We start from the raw sequence: 19,753 nt of genomic DNA on the forward strand, positions 1-19,753 counted from the left end.
GTGGAACATTAAATTTTCTAGTAGGCACATTGACAAAGTAAAAAGGGGAAAATGAAATTAATTTCAAAAATAAATTGTAACTAGCCCAACATACTGGGTTAGTCTAAATGTATGGTTTCAACACGTAATCAATATAAAAATTATTAATGAGATACTTTACATTCTTTTTTTAATGCTGTCTTCACACTCCAGTGTGTATACACTGCTCAGTTCAGACCAGTCATGTTTTCAATGCCCCACAGCCACACCTTTACCCTATTGGAGGGTGCCATTCTAGATGATAAACAATAAATAAAGATGTGATATGTAATAAGTATACTTAGGAATCATACAATTTTAGTACTGAGAATTGTGACATATTATGAAGCTCTCACAATAGTAAGGGTATTAAGAAGAAAATGTAAACAGGACCATGAAAGAGGATAAGGGAGCCCTTGGCCAGGGCGGGAAGAGCAGGCTTCTCTGGGAGCGGAGGCTGGAGGGAGGCAGGGAGGGGGGCCCGCTGAGAGTGGAAGGAGAGCTTCCCAGGTGGAGGGCCCAGCGAGAGCAAAGGCCCTGAGTCAGGACCCTGAGTGGAGTATTCAAGAAGGTGGGTGCAGCTGGGGCACTGGAAGGTGAGAATGGGGGGACACGGCTTGGGCCCAGCTCCACAGAAGCTCACAGACTGGCCAAGACATTCGGCCTACCATCTTGTCGTTGGAGGACATGAATCCATGCTCATGTCTCCCAGATGTCCCATTTTTTTCCACATTGGAGGGGACATATAAAAGCCTTTCCCTGATGCTGTCTTAGGATCTTAGCACTTTAGATGTAGTTGTTAGCATGGCTTTTCTTTCGGGGTGCCTAACAGTTTCTATATTACAATGACTGCCATGAATCCATGGTGCTCTGGACACATGGACACCACGTCTGGGGGTTGGAGGGCATTACATGCCAATACTTACCCAAATGAAGGCATTTTCTCCCATAAAGGCATGGTGTCACAAGTCACTAGTACACTCTTGGAGTATCTTTATTTCAAAGGTACTATAATTGTGCTTGAAAAGACAGTTATAAATGCATTATCGGCTTTGCTCTAGTATCAGATATTTGGAGGGTTTTGTCTTCTTCCTTAACCGAGGAAGCCTGACTTAACCAGCTCTTCCTTGTGCTACTGATCAACTCAATTCCCTACACTCTTTGAACACCCACTGGTATTGTAGTGCTCCCCAAGAGCAGCCCTCAAAGTTGTGCATCAGGTGAGCATCACAATGGAAAGAGCCTGGGTTCCTGAGTGACCACATGGAGCAGAGAAACCACCTGTGGGCCGGCGTGAGCATCCCCAGGAGGCTGAGTTTTTGGATAACCCTCTGTGTTTCTTTCTGTAGGCTTCCTCGGTGTTTTACAATGGGATTTTGTCACTCTTTCTCTTCCCTTTTCCTTCTTTCCCAAACCCTTCTTTTGCAAAGCCCTTCTCAGCCTTGCTCTCTGGCCTTCCGGGATTGGGAGTCAGTATGTATGGTCGCCTCCACTTCCTGCTGCTGAGCATGATCACTCCCAGAAAGTGATGTAAGATGTTTCTGGGCTCAGTTCTACCCCTATCTGATGGTGTGACTAGGGTTCCTGTTAGTGTGGGGCTGCTGGCCATATGAAAACAACTTTTCTTAGCTCTCCCCAAAAGAAATTCTAAATGTTACTACCTCTTATAATAGCTTTCCCTGACTAGTGGCTCCCTTCCTACCCAGGCAACTATCTCTTCATGATCTGGCATAACTGTGCTACTTCATTTCAGTACCATTTCGGGGACTGTAGCAATGTTCCCTATTGTTCTAGCTTAATTTCTAAATAAACATTTATTTTAGAACTGCACGTTATTGCCAACATTTTTGAACTTGGTCTTTGTGATCTTCTTTGGATGCCAGAATTTGAAGAATTTTGTCTCTCCCAGCATTTTGCCCTGCTTTGTCACATGCCCAGGCCCTCCCTCTGTTCTTATGTCTCTGAGCACAGAGGGGCAGTAGCCCAGATGTGGGTTGGTACACATCTTTACAGCTTCATTTTTGCATGTTCTTGTGTTGATGTATCACATAAATACTGAGGCAGGAAAGAACTAAACAACTTAAAAGGGCTGAAAGGGCTTCCCACTAGAATAGCAACAGTTCAAATACCGTATTAGTCAGAGCAAGTAATGCTAGCTGCTGTAACAGGCAAAAATTCAATTCTCAGTGGCTTAACGAGTTAAGAAACAGGTTATTTCTCATTTGCTTCAAAGCCCAGTGCAAGTTGGTGGGGGGTCATAGTTTCTCTGCTCCACATGTCATTCAGGAACCCAGGCTCTTTCCAGTTAGTATTTCTCCACACTATCTTCTAGGAATCCTCAACTCTTCCTTCACCCTAAACTGCAAGGGTGTCTGGAAATGTAGTCTAGCAGTATGTCAGTGAGAAGGAGGAGTGTTAGCAATCTCCACCACAAATATGGCTTTACTTCATTGTGTATATCACAGTCTTGTTCCATGCTGCATAGTTAGGTAAGCCAGGGGTGGCTTCAAAGGCATAAAAAATGCATTTGTTCTCAGCAGGTTGCCTTAAGTTACTTGGCCAAAAAATGTTGGAAGTCCAGCATCTAAGAGGAGGGGCCTGAGAACTCAGTACCAGTGGTTTTCTAGTATTTCTTGTTTCCTTTTTGACATCTAGATCTCTATCCCCTTTAGAATTTGTTCTTTAGTAAGGTGTGAGCTGTGGATCCAATGTTATCTTTTTCCAAACAACTAACCAGTTGTCCAGGGCTATTTGTTAAAAAGTCTGTCTTTGCCCCAGTGATTTGAGAAGCAATCTTTATTAAACACCAAATCCCTATATGCGCCTTGGTCTGTTTTTGGACTTTCTGTTCTTTTCCACCAGTCCATTGGTCTATTTATGTGGCAGTATCACACTGTCTGAGAAGGTATTGCTTTCATGTCTGGCAAGGCATTCTTGCCTCTCAGACATTAAATACTATTCCTGCATTTTAAAAATCAAGAGCTCTTGTATCAACTGGCTAACCCCACAGAGAAACTTTTTGCAATTTTTTTGAGATTGTTTAAGCTTTGAATTAATTTAAGGAAAACTGGCATATTTATGATGTTGTCATTCTATCCAAAGGCAAGGAATGTGCTCCCATTCATTCACATTTTTTTCCTGTGTCTTTTAAAGGTGTTTAATATGGGTTTGCATATTGCTTGTTAGGAATAAGTTTTCCTCCTAAATATTTTCCTGCTTTGTCATTATTGTAAAAGGGACTTTTCCTTAATATTCTCTAATTGAGTATACATGTTTTATATAATATATTTAAAAAATATATATATATTTATAACATGAACTAAATATTATATTTATATATTTATGATAGTATAAATTAAATATTAATTGTTAATATAAATATTTATAATAGTATATATGTTAAATTATATACATGTATTTTTTAAAGGCTATTGATTTCTATGTGCTGATTTTATATCCTGCTATCTTATGGATTTTTTTTTAAAGATCACTATTTTTTACCTGCAAAGTTCTTAGGAACCACCTAAGGAATATTTTCAAAAAGAAATGCTGAGACTCCTCCCCCGTCTAAGGTTGGCAGGAGAATGTCAGGGGCAGGGAGAGTTTGGATGGTATTCTGCTTCTCTGGCCAAAACCCACTGATTGAGACCTGGAATGTGAGCAGCTCAGATCCACGTCGGATCAGAGCAGAGTCAGAGCTAGTGGGCTGGGCTGAGCAGTGCGTTCGCCACTGTGTGTTCGCCAGAGGCCGGCACTCTCAAGCACTGGGGAAAAGTGAGAACCTCAGAGGGACCCCCAAAAGGGGACCAGGACGGTGACTGTAGACACTTGCAGGTACTTATGTATTTACGTGTTTACTTTTGAACTGCAGGTTTAGGGGGCTGAGCCAATCACCCCTCCCCTGCCATTTCATGCTACTTTATCACAGTTGATTCTTTCTTCTTTTATTTACATTTTTCTTCTCTCGTATTGACTTATTATTTTATTGTTTGCTACTTATTACTTTTTCTTATTGCTTTTCATTTATCATTTTCTGTATCTCCACATCCCTCTTCCAACTGTCCTTCCAAGCAAATATCACACTTCTGTTCTGTTTATAGCTCATGATTTTAAAATATATTTTGTGTTTGTAAAAAAGCATGTAAATGGGAGAGTGTTACAGATTCCATTGTTTTTGACTTTGTTCACTCAGTGCTTGTAAGATCCATCCTGTTACTCTGGGTGCATCTGACCATTGCTTTGAATTCTGCAGGATGTTCCATGGTGTGTTCACTGCCCCAGGTGTGCCACTCAGGATGCAGGGCCAGTCCCCCACAGGGACTGTGCTGCCCTGCCTGCCCTGGGCCTGCATGAGACTGTCCTGGTGGGGGCCGGCCCCTCCTGGTGGGGGCCGGCCCCTCCCAGCAGCCGGGTGGCTTTCCTGTAGCCCCGCCCCTGCCACCCTGTCCTTCGGCTCAGCTGTCACCTGTTGCTAGGCTAATCCAGTCTAGTAGTCAGGGGCATTTATTCATTGTTTTGATTACTGATAATTTTGAGCATCACTTCAAAATGCTTATTAGCTCTTTGAGATTCTGTTTCTATAGATACCCCGGTCATGTTTTTTGCCCATTTACTCATTTTATTTTTCCTTATTAGGACAGTTGTCTTTCTCTTGTTGATTTTCATAAATTATACTTTTCATAAAGTAATCCTTAATTTGACTTGGGTGATATCTTCTCCTTTTCTTCATCTTCTCTCTTTGTTGAAAGGAAATCCTTAATTTTGATGTAATCTATTTTTTTTTTTTAATTTTACAGTTTGTGTTTTTAACTTTTAATTGAAGACATTCCTCCCTTCACTTGGTTAACAAAGATATTGTCCTGCATTTTCTTCTATTAACTTATAAAGCCCTTCACTTTTGGGCCTGTAACCTGTGTGGCGGTAGGTAGAGATTCAGTTGTGTTTCCCAGTGCCATTCACAGAACCATCTGTCACCTGTTTCTGGCTCTTTTGTGGAGAGAAACTAGCGATTCACCCACATTTGTATCTGGGCTGAAAATATTATAGTTAATTGTACACATGTCCCTATATGTAAGTCACTCATTCTGTTCTTTTGGCTATTGTTAATGAATCCCTTTGTTTTAATAGTTTCAAGCCCTTTTAGATATTGAAAGATAACATTTGGATCCTGGTACACTAGGGTGGCCAGATTTAGCAAATAAAAATGTAGGATATCCAGTGACATTTGAATTTCAGATGAACAATGAATATTTTTTTAGTCTATGTCCCAAATACTGCACGGGACATACCTATACTGAGAACTTTCATTGTTTGTCTGTGGACTTTCATTGTACAACTTTCATTGTAAATGTCTCTGGACATCCCACATCTTATCAGGCAGCTCTATCATCCATCCCATTCATAAGCCCTGCCCAGACTGCGTTGTCTTGCTCTCCGTTGTCCCCACTACTAACGAGGGCATTAATTATGCACTATTCCTGGCTGACATGGCTTGGTTCCTGACCTGAGTCCTTCCAAATCACCTGTCCTTAAATGAGTATCTCAGTATTTCATCTAAGGGTTTAACTGGACTAACGCTTCTCAAAAGTTAACTTGGTTACGATTCACCTGGGAATCTTGTTAAAATGCAGACACTGGGTCAGTGGGTGTGGGTGGGGCCTGGACTTCCGTGTTTCTAACAAGCTCTCAAGACAGGCCGATGCTGCTGGTCCGTGCACCGTGCTTTGGTAATAGGAACTGCCGGGTCCTGTCATGGCCCTGGGGCCCTGGGTGCTCAATCTTCAGGCCTCTGGGAACCAGAGCAAAGCCTGGCGTGGCCCACATGCTCCTTTCCTCCGTGCTAAAGCCCAGAAGGGGACAAGGGCTTGAGCTGGAGAGAAGATAAGCTGTAGGCGTGCTTGTGACTCTCCCGGTCCTCACACGTCCTCTCCGATTGTGGAAGGCGGGTGTCCACATCACGTGGTTTATTGTGTGGACTCGCGCTTCATCCTTGGGGGCCTCTCCCTCCACACACACGATGCCCCCTCCCAGGCTGGCACTGTCTGCTTTCTTGCTCTGGTCAGGCTGTGAGTCATGTGTGGGCGCGGATGGTGGCGTGGAGCTCCACAGCCCAGCGTCTCGCACAGTGTCCGGCATATAGCAGCTGCTTCATGAATGCAGGTTGAAAGACTGAAAGGAAGCATAAATGAATACTGACTTCTTGGTCAACACTGTCCTTAAAGTAATTTTGGATTCACTTTTAAGGGCTCCCTGTACAGGACTGTCCTGCTGTGGCTGTTGGCTGTATTTCCTGAGGGGGAAAGAGTCCTCGGGTGATTTCCTCGGTTTCTCGTTTTTCTGTTTCCCAGGCATCAGCTCCGTGGTACCACCTTCCCCCACCCCCACTCTTGGGGACTTAAACGTGCCAACTTCTTGGCTTGACATAATTCCTCTTTCCCAGTCTTCCTGCTGCTGAGTCTTCTCTGCTGGTCTGACGAGACTCTTGTTTTACTCTACTCTCGGCTCTCTCTGTCCTCCCTGGACACCTCTACAGCATGCCTCTCAGTTCCCATTGCCCAAGGCTCCAGCCATCTCTCTCCCTGCTAGAAAATTCCCCAGTGGTTTAAGGTTAAGGATAGGTTAAGTCAGTAGGTTCAGTCATATCTGTTGAGGTTCTTTGATGGCAAGCAAAGGAAATCAAATCTGGCTGACTTAAACCCAAGGGGACTTTATGGTGGTCTATTGGGGAGCTCATAGAACACAGTGGAGATTGGAAGGCCAGCTGGGAAACCATAGATTGCGACCCAGGATATGCAGCAGGCCTCTGCCAGCAGAACACCCAATCTCCTTGCCCAGAAAGCCTCAGAAAGAGAGAGTGCTCTCTGTGCCTTCCATCCCATGTCACTTGGCTCAGGAGTTAGTCAGAGAGGGTCCAGGGGCCTTCTTGGGCCCTGAGTCTTGGCTCAGGCACTTTGACAGCTGTCACAAGAATCCAACAGTGGTGAAGGGTTCCTGAAAAGGAAATACAGCTGCTGTTAGAAAAGAACAAGTGTTACCTGGTGGTCAAAAAACAAACAAGCAAATAAAAGAAGGCAAATGTCCATGGATTTGAAGGAAATAAGAGGGAAAAATCTGACACAGGTCTGTGGCAGGGTTTGGGTGAGAGACCCCAACTGCCCTAATTCCTGGTTTCCATTTGATTTTCACAACGGAAACTCTACGAATCCCCTGGGAACGAAAGGAGGTGATAGAAATACTATACACAGTTCAAAAGGAGGGGCCTGGACCCTTGTTCTAATTCAGATTGTGCCACCACATGCTTGCTGTGCAATGTTGAGCAAGTCACCTCACCTCTCTGGTTTCAGTTGCTTCACCTGCAAAATGAGGGCTATAGATCAGATGATGTCTAAGACACCAGCCAGCTGTAAAGTCCACCCCCAGGCTTGCCAGTTTTGCTTGATATGTAGAGAAATGTACACCTAAGCTTGTAATAAGGTAACAAGATTTCATAAGACACAGGTTCTCACATGTGTGGCATTTGAAAAAGGCAATTTGGAGGGGAGAGTTGGTGCTCTGTTATAAACAATAATGGTAATAATTATAACATGGCTCACACATAAAGCATTTGCTATATGCCAAGCATTGTTCTAAGTACTTTAATGTATTAATTCATTTAATCTTCACAATTCTAAACAAATACTATTATTACTTCCACTCTACTGATGAGGAAACTGGGGCACAGAGAGGCTAAGTAATTGGTAAGTCCACGAGCTGATTCCTACCCCAAGGTCTGTGTCCTTTACAAGCATGCCGCATGGCCTCTTTGACCAAAACCAGCCAATTAAAAACAGATTAGAAAAAAAAATGCTGTCATTTAGAAAGCTGTGTAGTATGATTCTGTCCCCACCAGCCCATGCCTCTTAACCTTGCCTAGATTATCTGGAAATATCTATACATATGCAGCAGTTTCTGCATAGTTACTCAACCCATCACTGGACTTCCCCTGCCTAAACATAACCACTGCCTCATTTGCTTTCAAAGACTAAAACTTAACATTACATTGATGGCATTGACTTCAAAAGAAGTAAAACAGATTTTTCTCCAAAAAAAATGAAGTAGGAGGATACATGGGTGGTCCACCACTGTTACTTGCTAGCCGAATCCATTCTGCTTGTGCTTGGAATGACCCCACTGGAATATTTTTCAGCGTGTATAGCTTTTAACTGCTCCATTAACCAGACTAGTCAGTGGAAGAATTTCTCCTTTACGGCCAAGTGCAAAACTCATTACTGTGACTGGGCCCGGTTGCTAATTGCTGATGTCCTGGACTTGCCGAATGCGTGGAAGGAAGGTGGCATGTGGGTGGGAACCTGTAGTTTTGGTAGAGTTGATTGTACTTAATGGCCTTTCCCAGTAGGTGCTTAAATACATAGTGGAAATAGAAATTCACAGAATGACTGCCTCTGAGAGCTGGAGACCATGTGGGCAAATCCTTACGCTGACCAGCAGGGGCTGAAGCCCAGAAGCTCAGGCTCAGGCCGAGCGGAAGGGGCCTGGACCAGGAACCGCAGTGGCAGATCAGAGGCAGAGCAGAGGTTGTGGGGGGGTGCACGCCCACACCAGTTCTCCCCCCAGGACTCCACCCTGTGTGTCCCCTGCCTGTTACAGCCACACCCCTGACATTATGACTTTGCGTTATCCGTGTCCCACGTACACTGTAAGTTACTTAATATCCTTCTTTAAATCAACCTGTAACAGAGTGAAAAACTTGGCATCTCTGCCTTTCCATCATCTCTGTCTCCTTTGCTGCCTTGATCTTTGGGTCATGAAGCTTCTGCTCAGCACTGCAGCCCTGCCCACGGGCTTGTCAGTCGTCAGAAGGGATCCTGCTCATGATAGAAGATGGCTGCATCCAGCCCCTTACCTGACACTCGCCTCCCCGAAGACATAAAGAAGTCTGTACAGCAAGGATGACTGGATGGTCAAGGACGTGTAGGAACATGTCCTGACCTGTGGTGACAAAGTGACAACTAACTAAGGACAAGGGGCTTCACCACCCTTCTCAGACCCTTGCTGACCCTGAGGTCAGTTGTCACCTGCTGACTGCACCCCTGCTTCCCTGATATAAAAGAAGACTGCAATCAACCCTGAGTTCAGAGGGCACTTAGGACATTGGCCCACATCTTCTTGGGCTGCCAGCTTTCTGGATGAAGTCACTTTCCTTGCCCCAGCACCCCGTCTCTTGACTTACTGGCATGTCGTGAGGCGAGTGGCACAAGCTTGGACTTGGTAGCACACCCATGTTTTAAACTTCATTTATTTTAATAGGAAATGAACAGTTCCCACAGACTTAAGATAACTCCATAAATAAAATGAATGAAAAGAAAGTCCAGTGGTTAAAAAGGGAGACGGGCAAGCACTGGAGTGTTACAGACACGTAAAACCCAACAAAGACTTTGCTTGTTACTCATCAGAAAGCTGAGCGAGAACCGGAGGGGGCTTCCTCACGAGGAGGCCGAGCAGCATTTGACACCCTGGGCCCTGAACACCTGCATCTATTTCCCGGACATTCCGGGTCCATGTACTAGTCAACAGGAGGGAACACAGGAGGTGAACGGATCAGGTTCAAAGGCTGCTCTGCCACGTCCCCACGTGTGACCTTGGGCCAGCGAAGGAACCAGGGCAATTTCTGCAGCTGTAAAATGCCATGCTAGAGCCAAGCCCACAGGGTCTTTGCATGTAGTGACATCCCTATTTTGGTTCCAGAAAATGCAACATTTGCTGAAAATGCACTAAAAAGGCTAAACATTCACTGTTATGTTTTTTCCCGTTTAACTGTTAATGGCCAAGGATGGGCAGCTGAGTGCCTTCAACCGCCACCCCTGCCCTTCCCCTACCATTGCTTCTGATGATGTTGGCCTCGGTGTCCATGGAAGAGTAACTTGGAGGGTTGAGTCAGCCCTCAGGAGCTTGTCTGCATCCTCGCATGTTGTGGAACTCATATTCATTTAATTCTCAGCAGCCCTTTTTCAACCATGGGCATGAGTGGCCCCAAATCTATACAGGAAGAATTTGTGAAAAAGGAATGCAACACTCTATAGGAAAAACAGGAAAAGAGGGCCAAGGTAGAAATGATTTGGGAAAATGTTTATATACATTTCAAGTTAGACTAAACAGCAGGATGAATATACCCCCTCATAGCAACATTAAGAATATTTATGACCTCTTTATTTACAGCGTTGGGTACATCCTATACATTTGTCCTATCATTTGTAAATTATTTTTTGTAGATAGTGTATTTATTACAAAGTCTTTCTTTTTTCCTTTCTCTTTGCATTGGAAAAACCCAGCAGTCTTCCCAAGTAGGGAGAAACCCAGTTTTCCCCTCAAATCTCCTTTACTTTTACTCAGAACAGTTCTGATGCTCCTGGTCGCCAAATGTGTGTGTGGAGTTTCCCACACCAAGCAGTCTGTGACATCAGCTGGGTGCCCTATAATTTAATGCACTACCTGGAGATAGTGGGAAGCTCTAAAGTCACAATGCAAATGGCACGGGGACAAAGCAATCATTCACTGGGGCCACTGAGTCAACAACACTCCACGCCTCGCTGAGGAGATGTTTCTCAAGCTCTGACCTGAACACCTATGCTTAACAGTTTGGTTCTGACTTTTGAAACAGCCCAGCAGCATGGAGCCACCGGAAGTTCAGTTACTCTCACTGCTCTTGGTTGGCCATGTGTCTTACTTGCTCCCTTCCTCCTCATAGGTGTTTCTGGCATGTTCCCCTCTCCTCAGACCACAGAGCATCTGTGGAGAGCCATGCAAGAGCTGGCAGGAGGGACTGCCTCTGGGGCCAGGGACCATGGCACAGGAATGGGAAGGAATTCAATGGGAATGTTTTAGTTCTCACGGGCACTTTTAACATCCCATATATTCCCTTATCTTAGTAATGGTGATATTTTCTTGCCCCTGATCTGTCAGGGGCCAGGCACTGTACTAAGTAATTAACCTGCACTATTCCATTCAGTTCCATGAACTGGACAGGAGTCTTAGTTATCCCCATTTTGTAGAGGCAGAAAGAGGGTAAATCAGCTGTCCCAGACTGTGTCCTTGAAGTCAGCAGAGCCGGGATCGGACCCCAGGCCATCTGGCTCCCAGATGCACAGACCTCGTGCCTGCACTCCACTGCCTCTTCCCCAGAAAGTGTCATGGAAGAGGTGTCTGCACTTGCTGTATCCACTTATTTTCCATTCACATCGTAACTCAGCACAGGCTGTCTTCTGCCCTGATTAATTCATTCACTGGGTTCTCTCTAAAGTCACAAATGGTCAACTGGTCATTGAATCTACTGGACATATCCTGGTCCTCTGGTAGGACTTCCAGACAGCATTAGATTCGGTTAGTCCTTTCTACTTAGAAGCTTTGGATCCTGTGAAATCCCACCTTCCTGGTCATTCTCCTCTGTCTCCATCTGATGCAAGCCAGAAACCTGAGGGTTTTTTTTAGATGGACACAGCAGAGGGCTGGGCAGGTGGGCAGATAATGCAGCTTCTGCAGGGGGCAGCTTCTACTCGGCTGTTGTGCAGTCACTGCAAGCCACAAATGTGGCCTCTTATTGCCCCCAGACTTTGGCCTTTTACAGGAAATCCAGAAGCCAGCCCTATTATGTGAAATGTCCTGGTTTTTTAATGTTGGCTACTAACTCAGGTATTTTTGAAGACCAGACTAAACCCCCGTAGACACAGTGCCCAGGCTGCCAGGTTACACCTCCACCTGCCCACTCTCCCAGGTGAGGGTATTCTCTCCCATGGATGCAAGGACCGCTCTGCTTCTGGGCCAGTTCTCAAGTCTCCAGCCTGACCTCTCTCTTCAGTTCTAGAGCCACCAACCCAGCCTCTCCTACAGGCCCTCGTTGCTAAGGCCCCAGGTGACTGTATCCCTCTGCTCTTCAAGAGAAACTGGGAATCTGGATTTGCATGCAAAATCACCAATTTTTAAAATTCAATCAAAAATTTCTTCTCAAAAGCAGAAGTACTTCTTCCTGGGTCAGATTCAACATCAGGGCCACCAAGCTGCCAGCCCAGGTTTAGTGTGAGCTGGCTGCCCACCAGGTGCTGTGCTGGGGCTCCATTGACATGATCTCAAAAACTGCCCTTGGCCAAGGCCTGAAGGAGGCATTCACGTTGGCCTGTTTCAGGTGAAGAGGCAGGGTCAGTGGGGTAAAGTAACTTGCCAGGAAGGAACCGGCTAGTCAGGGGAGCATATTTCTAAACTTAGGTATTTTTTTGCTTAACTTAATTTTCCCCTAAGTTTGATTGCACAATCTTACTTCTCTATCATGCACTCTAATTACCATCTCTGTTTCCAACCTCCACTTCTCTCCTACCAGGAGTGATTTATAATTGAAGTATACAGCAACCGAAATCCCTGTGAGTGCAAAAACCTGTAGAAGTTAATTTGCACATACTAAAATATCTACTAAGAGAAACGCCTGATTTTCTTGCTGTCTTCTGGCTTACTCCTTCTCCCTTTCCCCTCACAGGTGTTTCTAACATTCTCCACTCCCCTCAAGCCCCAGAGCATCTCTGGAAGGGCACAGTGAGGACACATGTGGGGCCAGAAAGACCCCAGTTTTACTTGTCTTGCCACCCTGCCAACCAGCATTGCTATGGGAGATGACTGTAGTAGAGTAATCCTGTCCAGGGACACTGGGGCCTGAGGTCTCTGTGGGCACGTGGGTAAGCAGGGACTACTGAGATAAATAGCTAGATACAGGACCTCTGCATCTGCATAGGCAGAGATGTGCCTTTCCTCCCACAAAGCACAACTAAAAACCTCGGACATTACATAGATAACAACATATGGAAACTCTGAAAGGTAGAGAGAGAAGGCGGACCAGCTAGGGACCTCCGGAACCGAGGAACGACCTGGTGATGAGTTTCCTGAGTGTTTGTTTTGCCTTATATGTGCCAGACTTGGAGCTAAAGAAGCCATCAACTCAGATATGCCATGAGCATATATCAAACAATATTCAACAAAACCTTGCTCTTTGTGGCCAAATGACCAGGAGAGGGAAAGCTGAACAAGACAGAGAACTTCAGACATTAACCTTTCTATACCAGTCACGCAACACAGAAAAGAATGTGGCCCACACCCACACCCACACCCTCACACCCATACAGGCTGAATGGGAAACTTGGGCTTCTATCTCCACCCAGAAGTAACAAGGCAACACTGCCACCCACCCAGCTCCTGGCCTGGAGCAGTGTCAGAGAAAGCCAGCTAAAACGGAAGGTCTTTAAAATAAGACCCAGAGTCTCACAGCGTAATACAAAACTGTCCGGTTTCCCATATAAAATCACACATCTTAACCAAGAACCAGAGAGAGACATTTGAATGAAAAAAGACAACCAGCATATGGCAACAGAAAAAACAGGTTTTTCAAGCAGCCATGATAAAAATGCTTCCATGAGCAAATATGAACACACCTGAAACTAATGAAAAATAGAAAGTCTCAGAAGAGGAACAGAAAGCCTAAATAAGAAGCAAATGGCAATTTTAAAACTGCAAAATCCAATAACTGAAATAAAATTTCAGTGGACAGGTTCAGAGATAGAATGGAAGGAACAGAGGGAAAAAAAATCAATGAATTGAAAGATAGGACACTAGAAATTACCCAATCTGAACAACATGGAGAAAATAGAATTAAAAAAAAAATGAAGAGAGCTGCAAGGATCTATGGGACTATAAGTGATCTGACATTCATATCATCAGAGTCCCAAAGGGAGGGGAGGAAAGAGGGTGGGGCTAAAAAAATACTTGAAGAAATATGGCTAAAATGTCCTCGATCTGGTAAGAGACGTAAGTGTGCAGATCCAAGAAACTGAACAATCCTCAAATGGTATGAAGTCAAAGAAATTCTTGCCAAGAGACATCATAGTCAGACTTCTGAAAACTAAAGACAAAGAGAAATCTTGAAAGCGACAAGAAATAACATCTTATCCACAAGAGAAAAATGATTTGAATGACAGTGTATTTATCAGATACCATGAGGCCAGAAGGAAGTGGTAAAGCATTTTTCAAGTACTGAAAGAAAATGATTTAACCACAAATCTATACCTATTTAGGAATATCCTTCAGGAATGAAGGGACAGTCAAGATATTTCCATATGAAGGAACACTAAGAGAATTTTTGCCAGCAGACCTACCCACAAAAAATGGCTGAACCAAGTTCTCTAAGCAGAAATGAAATGATATAAGGAAACTTGGAATACTAGGAAGAAAGACCATAACGAGCAAAAATATGGGTAAATATAATAGGCTTTCTTTCTCTTCTGCAGTTTTCTAAATTTTATAATAATAGGCTGATATGGTTCTCAATGTATAGAGAAGAAATATTTAAGACAATTATAAATGGGGGAGAGTGAAGGGACAAGATGGGATGTTAGGTTTCTATATTTCACTGGAACTGGTAAAATGACATCACTAAGCTATGATACATAAAAAATTAAATACTAGAGCAACCACTAAGAAGTCTATATAAAGAGATATTCTCAAACACAGTGTAGATAAGTAATAATGGAATTTTTAAAAATATTCTGTTCAAGTAACCTACAGGAAGTCAAAAAAAAGAAAACAGAAAAAGGAAATATAGAACAAAAAGTAAGAAAATAAAATGGTGGACTTTAGCCCTAACATAATAATTGTGACAATAAATGTAAATGGTCTTAACACCAATTAAAAGACAGAGATTGGCAAAATGTGTTTTTAAAATGATAAAATATGTTCTGTGTACATGAAACTCACTTCAAATACAATGGTCTCTGTAGAAAATCCCAAGGAATCTACAAAACCAAACAACAACAAAAACTAATATATGTATAATAAATGAGTTCAGCAATGTCTCAGGATACAAGATCAACATACAAAAATCAATTATATTTCCATACACTATAAGTGAACACATGGAAACTGAAATTAAAAACATATAACATTTGCTATTACTAAAAAAAATGTAAATCTGACCAAACATGTACAGAACTTGTATGCAAAAAACTATATAACATGGGTGAAAGAAATCAAAGAAGGCCTAAATAAATGGAGAGACATTCCATGTTCGTGGATTAGAAGACACAACACCATAAAAATATCAGCCTCCAGCAAACTTACATACATGTTTAACACAGTCCCTATTGAAATCCCAGCAATATTTTTTTGTAGATATAGACAAGATCAGTCTAAACTTTATATTGAAAGGTGAAGGAACAAGAATAACTAAAGTAACTTTGTGAAAGATGTATAGTGGAAGGAACCAGTCTATCCCATTTCAAGATAAGATAGTGATAGTAATCAAGACTGTGTGGTATTGATGAAGAAATAGACACGTAAGTCAATGAAACAGAATAGAGAACCCAGAAATAGATCTACACAAGTAGGCAACCTGAATTTTGACAAATGTGCAAAAGCAATTCAAGGGGAAAAGGTAGCTTTTACAACAAACTTTGCTGGAGCAATTTGACATCCGTAGACAAACAAATGAACCCCTATCTTAATCTCGCAGTGTATACAAAAGTTAACTAAGCATAGATCATAGACTTGAACATCAAATGTAAACTGTATAGCTTTTAGAGTCAAAGATCGGAGAAAATCATGAGATGTCAGACTAGGTAGAAAGCTTTTAGTTCTGGCACTAAAAGCATGATCCACAAAAGGAAAAATTGATAAATCATATCTCATCAAAATTCAAATCTTTTAGTTTGCAAAAGGTCATGATAAAAGGATGAAAAGACAAGGTAGAGACTGAGAGAAAATATTTGCAAATCATGTACCTAACATGGGACTGGTATGTAGAATATATAAAGAACTTTCAACACCTAACAGTAAAATCAAACAATTCAATTAGGAAATGGTCAAAGACAGGAAGAGACATTTCACCAAAATGGAATATCATGAGAAGATATCCAACAACACTAACCATTAGGCAAATGTGAATTAAAATCACAACATATTATCACTGAACACCTAAAGGAATAACTAAAATAAAAAAATAGTGATAACACTGATTGCTGACAAGGACGCTGAGAAATTATATCTCTCATATATTCCTGGTGGGAATATAAAATGGTATAGACACTCTGAAATACATTATGGCAGTCTCCTAAAATACATGCAATTTCTGTCCAGCAATTGCACTCTTAGGCATTTATTCCAGAGAAATGAAGACTCATGTTTGCACAAAAACCTCTACGTGAATGATTAAGCAGCTTTATTCATGATAGCCCCAAACTGGAAACAACCTGAAAGTTCTTCACCTGGTAAATTGTTAAACAAATTGTGTGGTATGTTCATACCATGGAATGCTCCACACAACAACCTGGTAATATTGAGTGAAAACGGGAATCCTAAAAGGTTACACACTGGGCAATTCAATTTATGTAATGTTTTTGAAAGGACAGAAATTTAGAAATGAAGAACAAGTAAGTCATTGACAGGGTTTATGGGGCAACGGGAATGAGAAGAAAGCAGATGTGGCTATAAAAAAGGACCATACGGGATCTTTGTGGTGATGGAATGTTCTGGATCTTGGCTGTGCCATGTCAATATCCTGGTTGTGATATTGTCCTGTAGTCTTGCAAGATGTTACCGTTGGGGGAAACTGCGTAAGGGGTACAGAACACTTCTCTGTAGTATTCTTACAACTGCATGTGAATCTGTATCTCAAAATAAAAAGTTTAATTAAAAAAAAAAGCCAGATACAGAATAGCACAAATCCCAATCTCTTAACCCCTAGGTTCCCAACCTGCTGCCCACGCAGCACATTCACATTTAGGTTAGTAAACAAACTAGAAGCAGCTCTTCAAGTTCTCAATCCCCATTTCTACTAGGGTTCTGCTGACAATTTAGCCAAAATCTGTCCTCAGAACTTTCACATTGTGTATTCAAAATCATGTGTTGGAGCTGCGAAAATTCAAAACAGCAGCTCTATAAGAAAAGGTGGCTTGGTGGGCTCTGGGTCCCCCACAATATCCAACAGCTCCCCAACTGCCCCCATTGAATTCCCATCCAGGTAAGTCCAATGTATTTAACGAGGCCAGAATGAAGGCCCACGGGTGGCTCGCTGCCCCGGAATGCTGCCTCTGGGTCACTTTGAGTGGGTTTTGGAAAGTCACCCCTTCTCTGCCTCAGGTCGGTGACCTGCTAGAGGTCAGAGAGCTGGCTGAGCTACTGGACAGCCCTTACAACCCAAGCTGCTTCTCAAAGGCTATTGTTTTATGTCTTAAGTGAGATTGCAGGCCCTAAACGGCCTGTAAATCCAGACAGTGTGACACTGAGATGCCAGTTTCAGTTTTTCTCAACATTACTAGAGTGGAAAGTTGCTTTCAAAAGACAGAAGGACACGAACACATGCTGAGGTCTGTGTGAGCAGGGCACACTTGTCCCACTCCAGGGGGAATTTAGGAATTGTTACCCCTAGTTTGCAAGTGAGGAGACTAAGGCTGGCAGCGCAAATGGAGGAGCTGATGCTCAACCCAGGTGGTCTGGACTCCAAGCCCAGTGCTCCTTCCTGGACATACCCCAAGCTCCATTGCCAGTTACTGGACAGTGTTCAGACCTTTCCTGGCTTGTGTAGAGGCACCAGAGGTTTTCTTGGGAGGCCCACCCCTTGGGCCATGGGGAGGGTTGCTAGGGATGGGGGTGGAAGAACAAGGCCTGCACCAGTCTGCCTCTTGCCTACCTCTTGGGGATTTGTACACCCCCAAACCCTAGCTTTAAATGTGCGTGTGTGTGTGTGTGTGTGTGTGTGTGTGTGTGATTTGAGTGTGTCTGCCTTAATGTGTGTGTCACCTGGGTATGCCCGGGACATGGGGACATGCCTATGTCTGTGTATCTGCCAGGGGTGTGTGTCTGAGTGTCCCTCTGTGTCTGTGTGTGTGCTTATGTGGGTTTGTGTGTCTCTGTGGATGTCAGGTGTCTGTTTCTGTGTACTGAGTGTGTATGTGGATGTGTAGTGTCCACGTGTGTGTATGAGGAGAGGTCGGCGTGCACCCGTGCACATGGTGTCCGTTTGCGTGCTATCCGCCTGTGGGTTTGTGCGCGCGTGCACGTGTGTCATCTGTATGTGTGGTGTGCGTGTGTCCCCATGTGTGTGGTGTGTGTCGTGCGTGTGTGTGTGTGTGTGTGGAGAGTCCTCCGGCGCTGAGACTCGGGAGAGCCCCGCTCCCTTAAGGGCCCCGTGACAGTCCCTGGGCGGCTACTCTGGGGCGCGGCCGCCGCCAGGCGCGGCGGGGAGGAGCGCGTGGCCAGGACCGCGGGCTGCACCCCAGCTCCTCCCCGCGGGCCGGGCACACGTGGGCCCCGGGCGCCGCCTCCCCGCGCCGCCCGCCGGTCCCGCGCGTCCCCACCCACCCTGGCTGCCCCCGCCGCCGAGCCGGCCCGGGGATAAAGTGGCGGCGCAGACGCCGCGCCCTGTCGCCGCGGAGCCGGCGGCGCGCAGCTCGACCCTGCTGTCCCCAGACGAGGACCCGCGGCGCTCGGGGAACGCAGCAGCGGCTCTCGTGGCCCCGGTAACTGCCTCCCGGTCCCCGCTCCAGCCTGCGAGTGCCGTCACCAGGGTGGGGAGCAGCCTCGGGCATCCGGGGAGCGCTCGGCGTAGGCTCCCGCGCCCCTTGGTGCGCGCGCGTGTGCGCGCGCGGGGCCGTTTGCGCGTGTGCGCGCGCGCCCCGCGGCTCTTTCGCACCAACCCCCAAATCAACTTGTCCCCATCAACTCCATCTTCCCAGTCCCCGCGTCCGCACGCGGACACCGGGAGAAGTCTCCTGGCTTTTCCTGTGGCATTTCCAGTGACAGCCGCGGGCTCCATTCCCCGTGCTGTCGGAGACAGGAAGCAAAGTTTGTCAGGAGCCTCGGGGGTGACTTTGCCTCGGGGAACCCGTATTTGTGCTTGTGCGAGGTGCCTCGGGGTGAGCGGAGCTAGTAGCCGGTTTCCCGGGCAGTGGCGCCGCGCTCCGTCCCTTCCCTGAGCCCCTCCAGCGATGGTCTAGGAAAAGTGGGGACAGGAACTCGTAGTGGAGATTCGCAGGCGCCGGTTCCCCGCCCTGGGGAGGGACGGAGCCCCGGAGAGCTTGTCAGTGAGAGCTGGAAGCAGGTTGCTGGGCTCAGCACCCCTAACGCCCCGAAAGGCAGGATCTGGGGATCTGGGTGAGGAGGCAGGGCGTGTGGTGGGGGACAGGGGCTCGGAAGCTGCTTGAATACTGCCCTGTGACCGCGGAGATGAGGGAACAGCCCTTACTTGCCTGATTCTCCATGCTGTGTGGTTGTGGAATGCAAAAGCCAGGACATGATGAAAACAGGTTTGTCATGGCATCTTTGGGATTTCAGACAGGAGGAATTAATTGGAGTGTCATCCACCCATTATTGTGCCCCTTTGAAACTTCCTTGGGGATTTTAAGATAGATGGGTCTTTTGCAGCTGGGTCTTTATACCCGCAGAGCTGACTATAATTTCCACTTGATTACAGCTAAAATAGTCTTTAAGATGAAGTTTCCTGAAATGATTTAAAATAAACACAGATGGAAAGGGGTGGGGGAGCTGTAATGAGGCACTTAAAAAATAAAGTGAGCATTTTCTGAACAACAAATGGGATTTTTCAGTCTTGGAGAGATTGCAAGAACTATATATTTTAAAAACAATCTTTGAAACGGAGGGTTTTTAAAAACTGCCTTTTAACAAAAAATGATACCCCAAACAAGGCTTTCCT

General features: G+C 44.9%; 1 protein-coding gene across 11 annotated transcripts in view; it reads left to right on the forward strand.

Annotated features, from left to right (window-relative positions):
* MGLL (monoglyceride lipase) overlaps positions 1-19,753 on the forward strand; it is a 278,840-nt gene that overhangs the window by 154,708 nt on the left and 104,379 nt on the right. Inside the window, exon 1 of one of the 11 annotated variants that reach the window (XM_037023684.2) lies at positions 3,830-3,852. The exons of 8 other annotated variants lie outside the window; for them this stretch is intronic. Coding sequence is in view for 1 of the 3 variants with exons in the window: in XM_037023677.2 (XP_036879572.2) it covers positions 19,334-19,346 (13 nt within the window). In the remaining 2 variants the exon portion in view is untranslated. Of the gene's footprint in view, positions 1-3,829; positions 3,853-18,392; positions 18,561-18,749; positions 19,347-19,753 lie in introns of those variants that run through there. 2 more of the 11 variants (XM_037023679.2, XM_037023677.2) reach the window with 2 other exon arrangements.

The sequence above is a fragment of the Manis javanica genome, chromosome 3 (assembly GCF_040802235.1).
Source record: "Manis javanica isolate MJ-LG chromosome 3, MJ_LKY, whole genome shotgun sequence".
In the NCBI taxonomy this organism is placed as follows: Eukaryota; Metazoa; Chordata; class Mammalia; order Pholidota; family Manidae; genus Manis; species Manis javanica.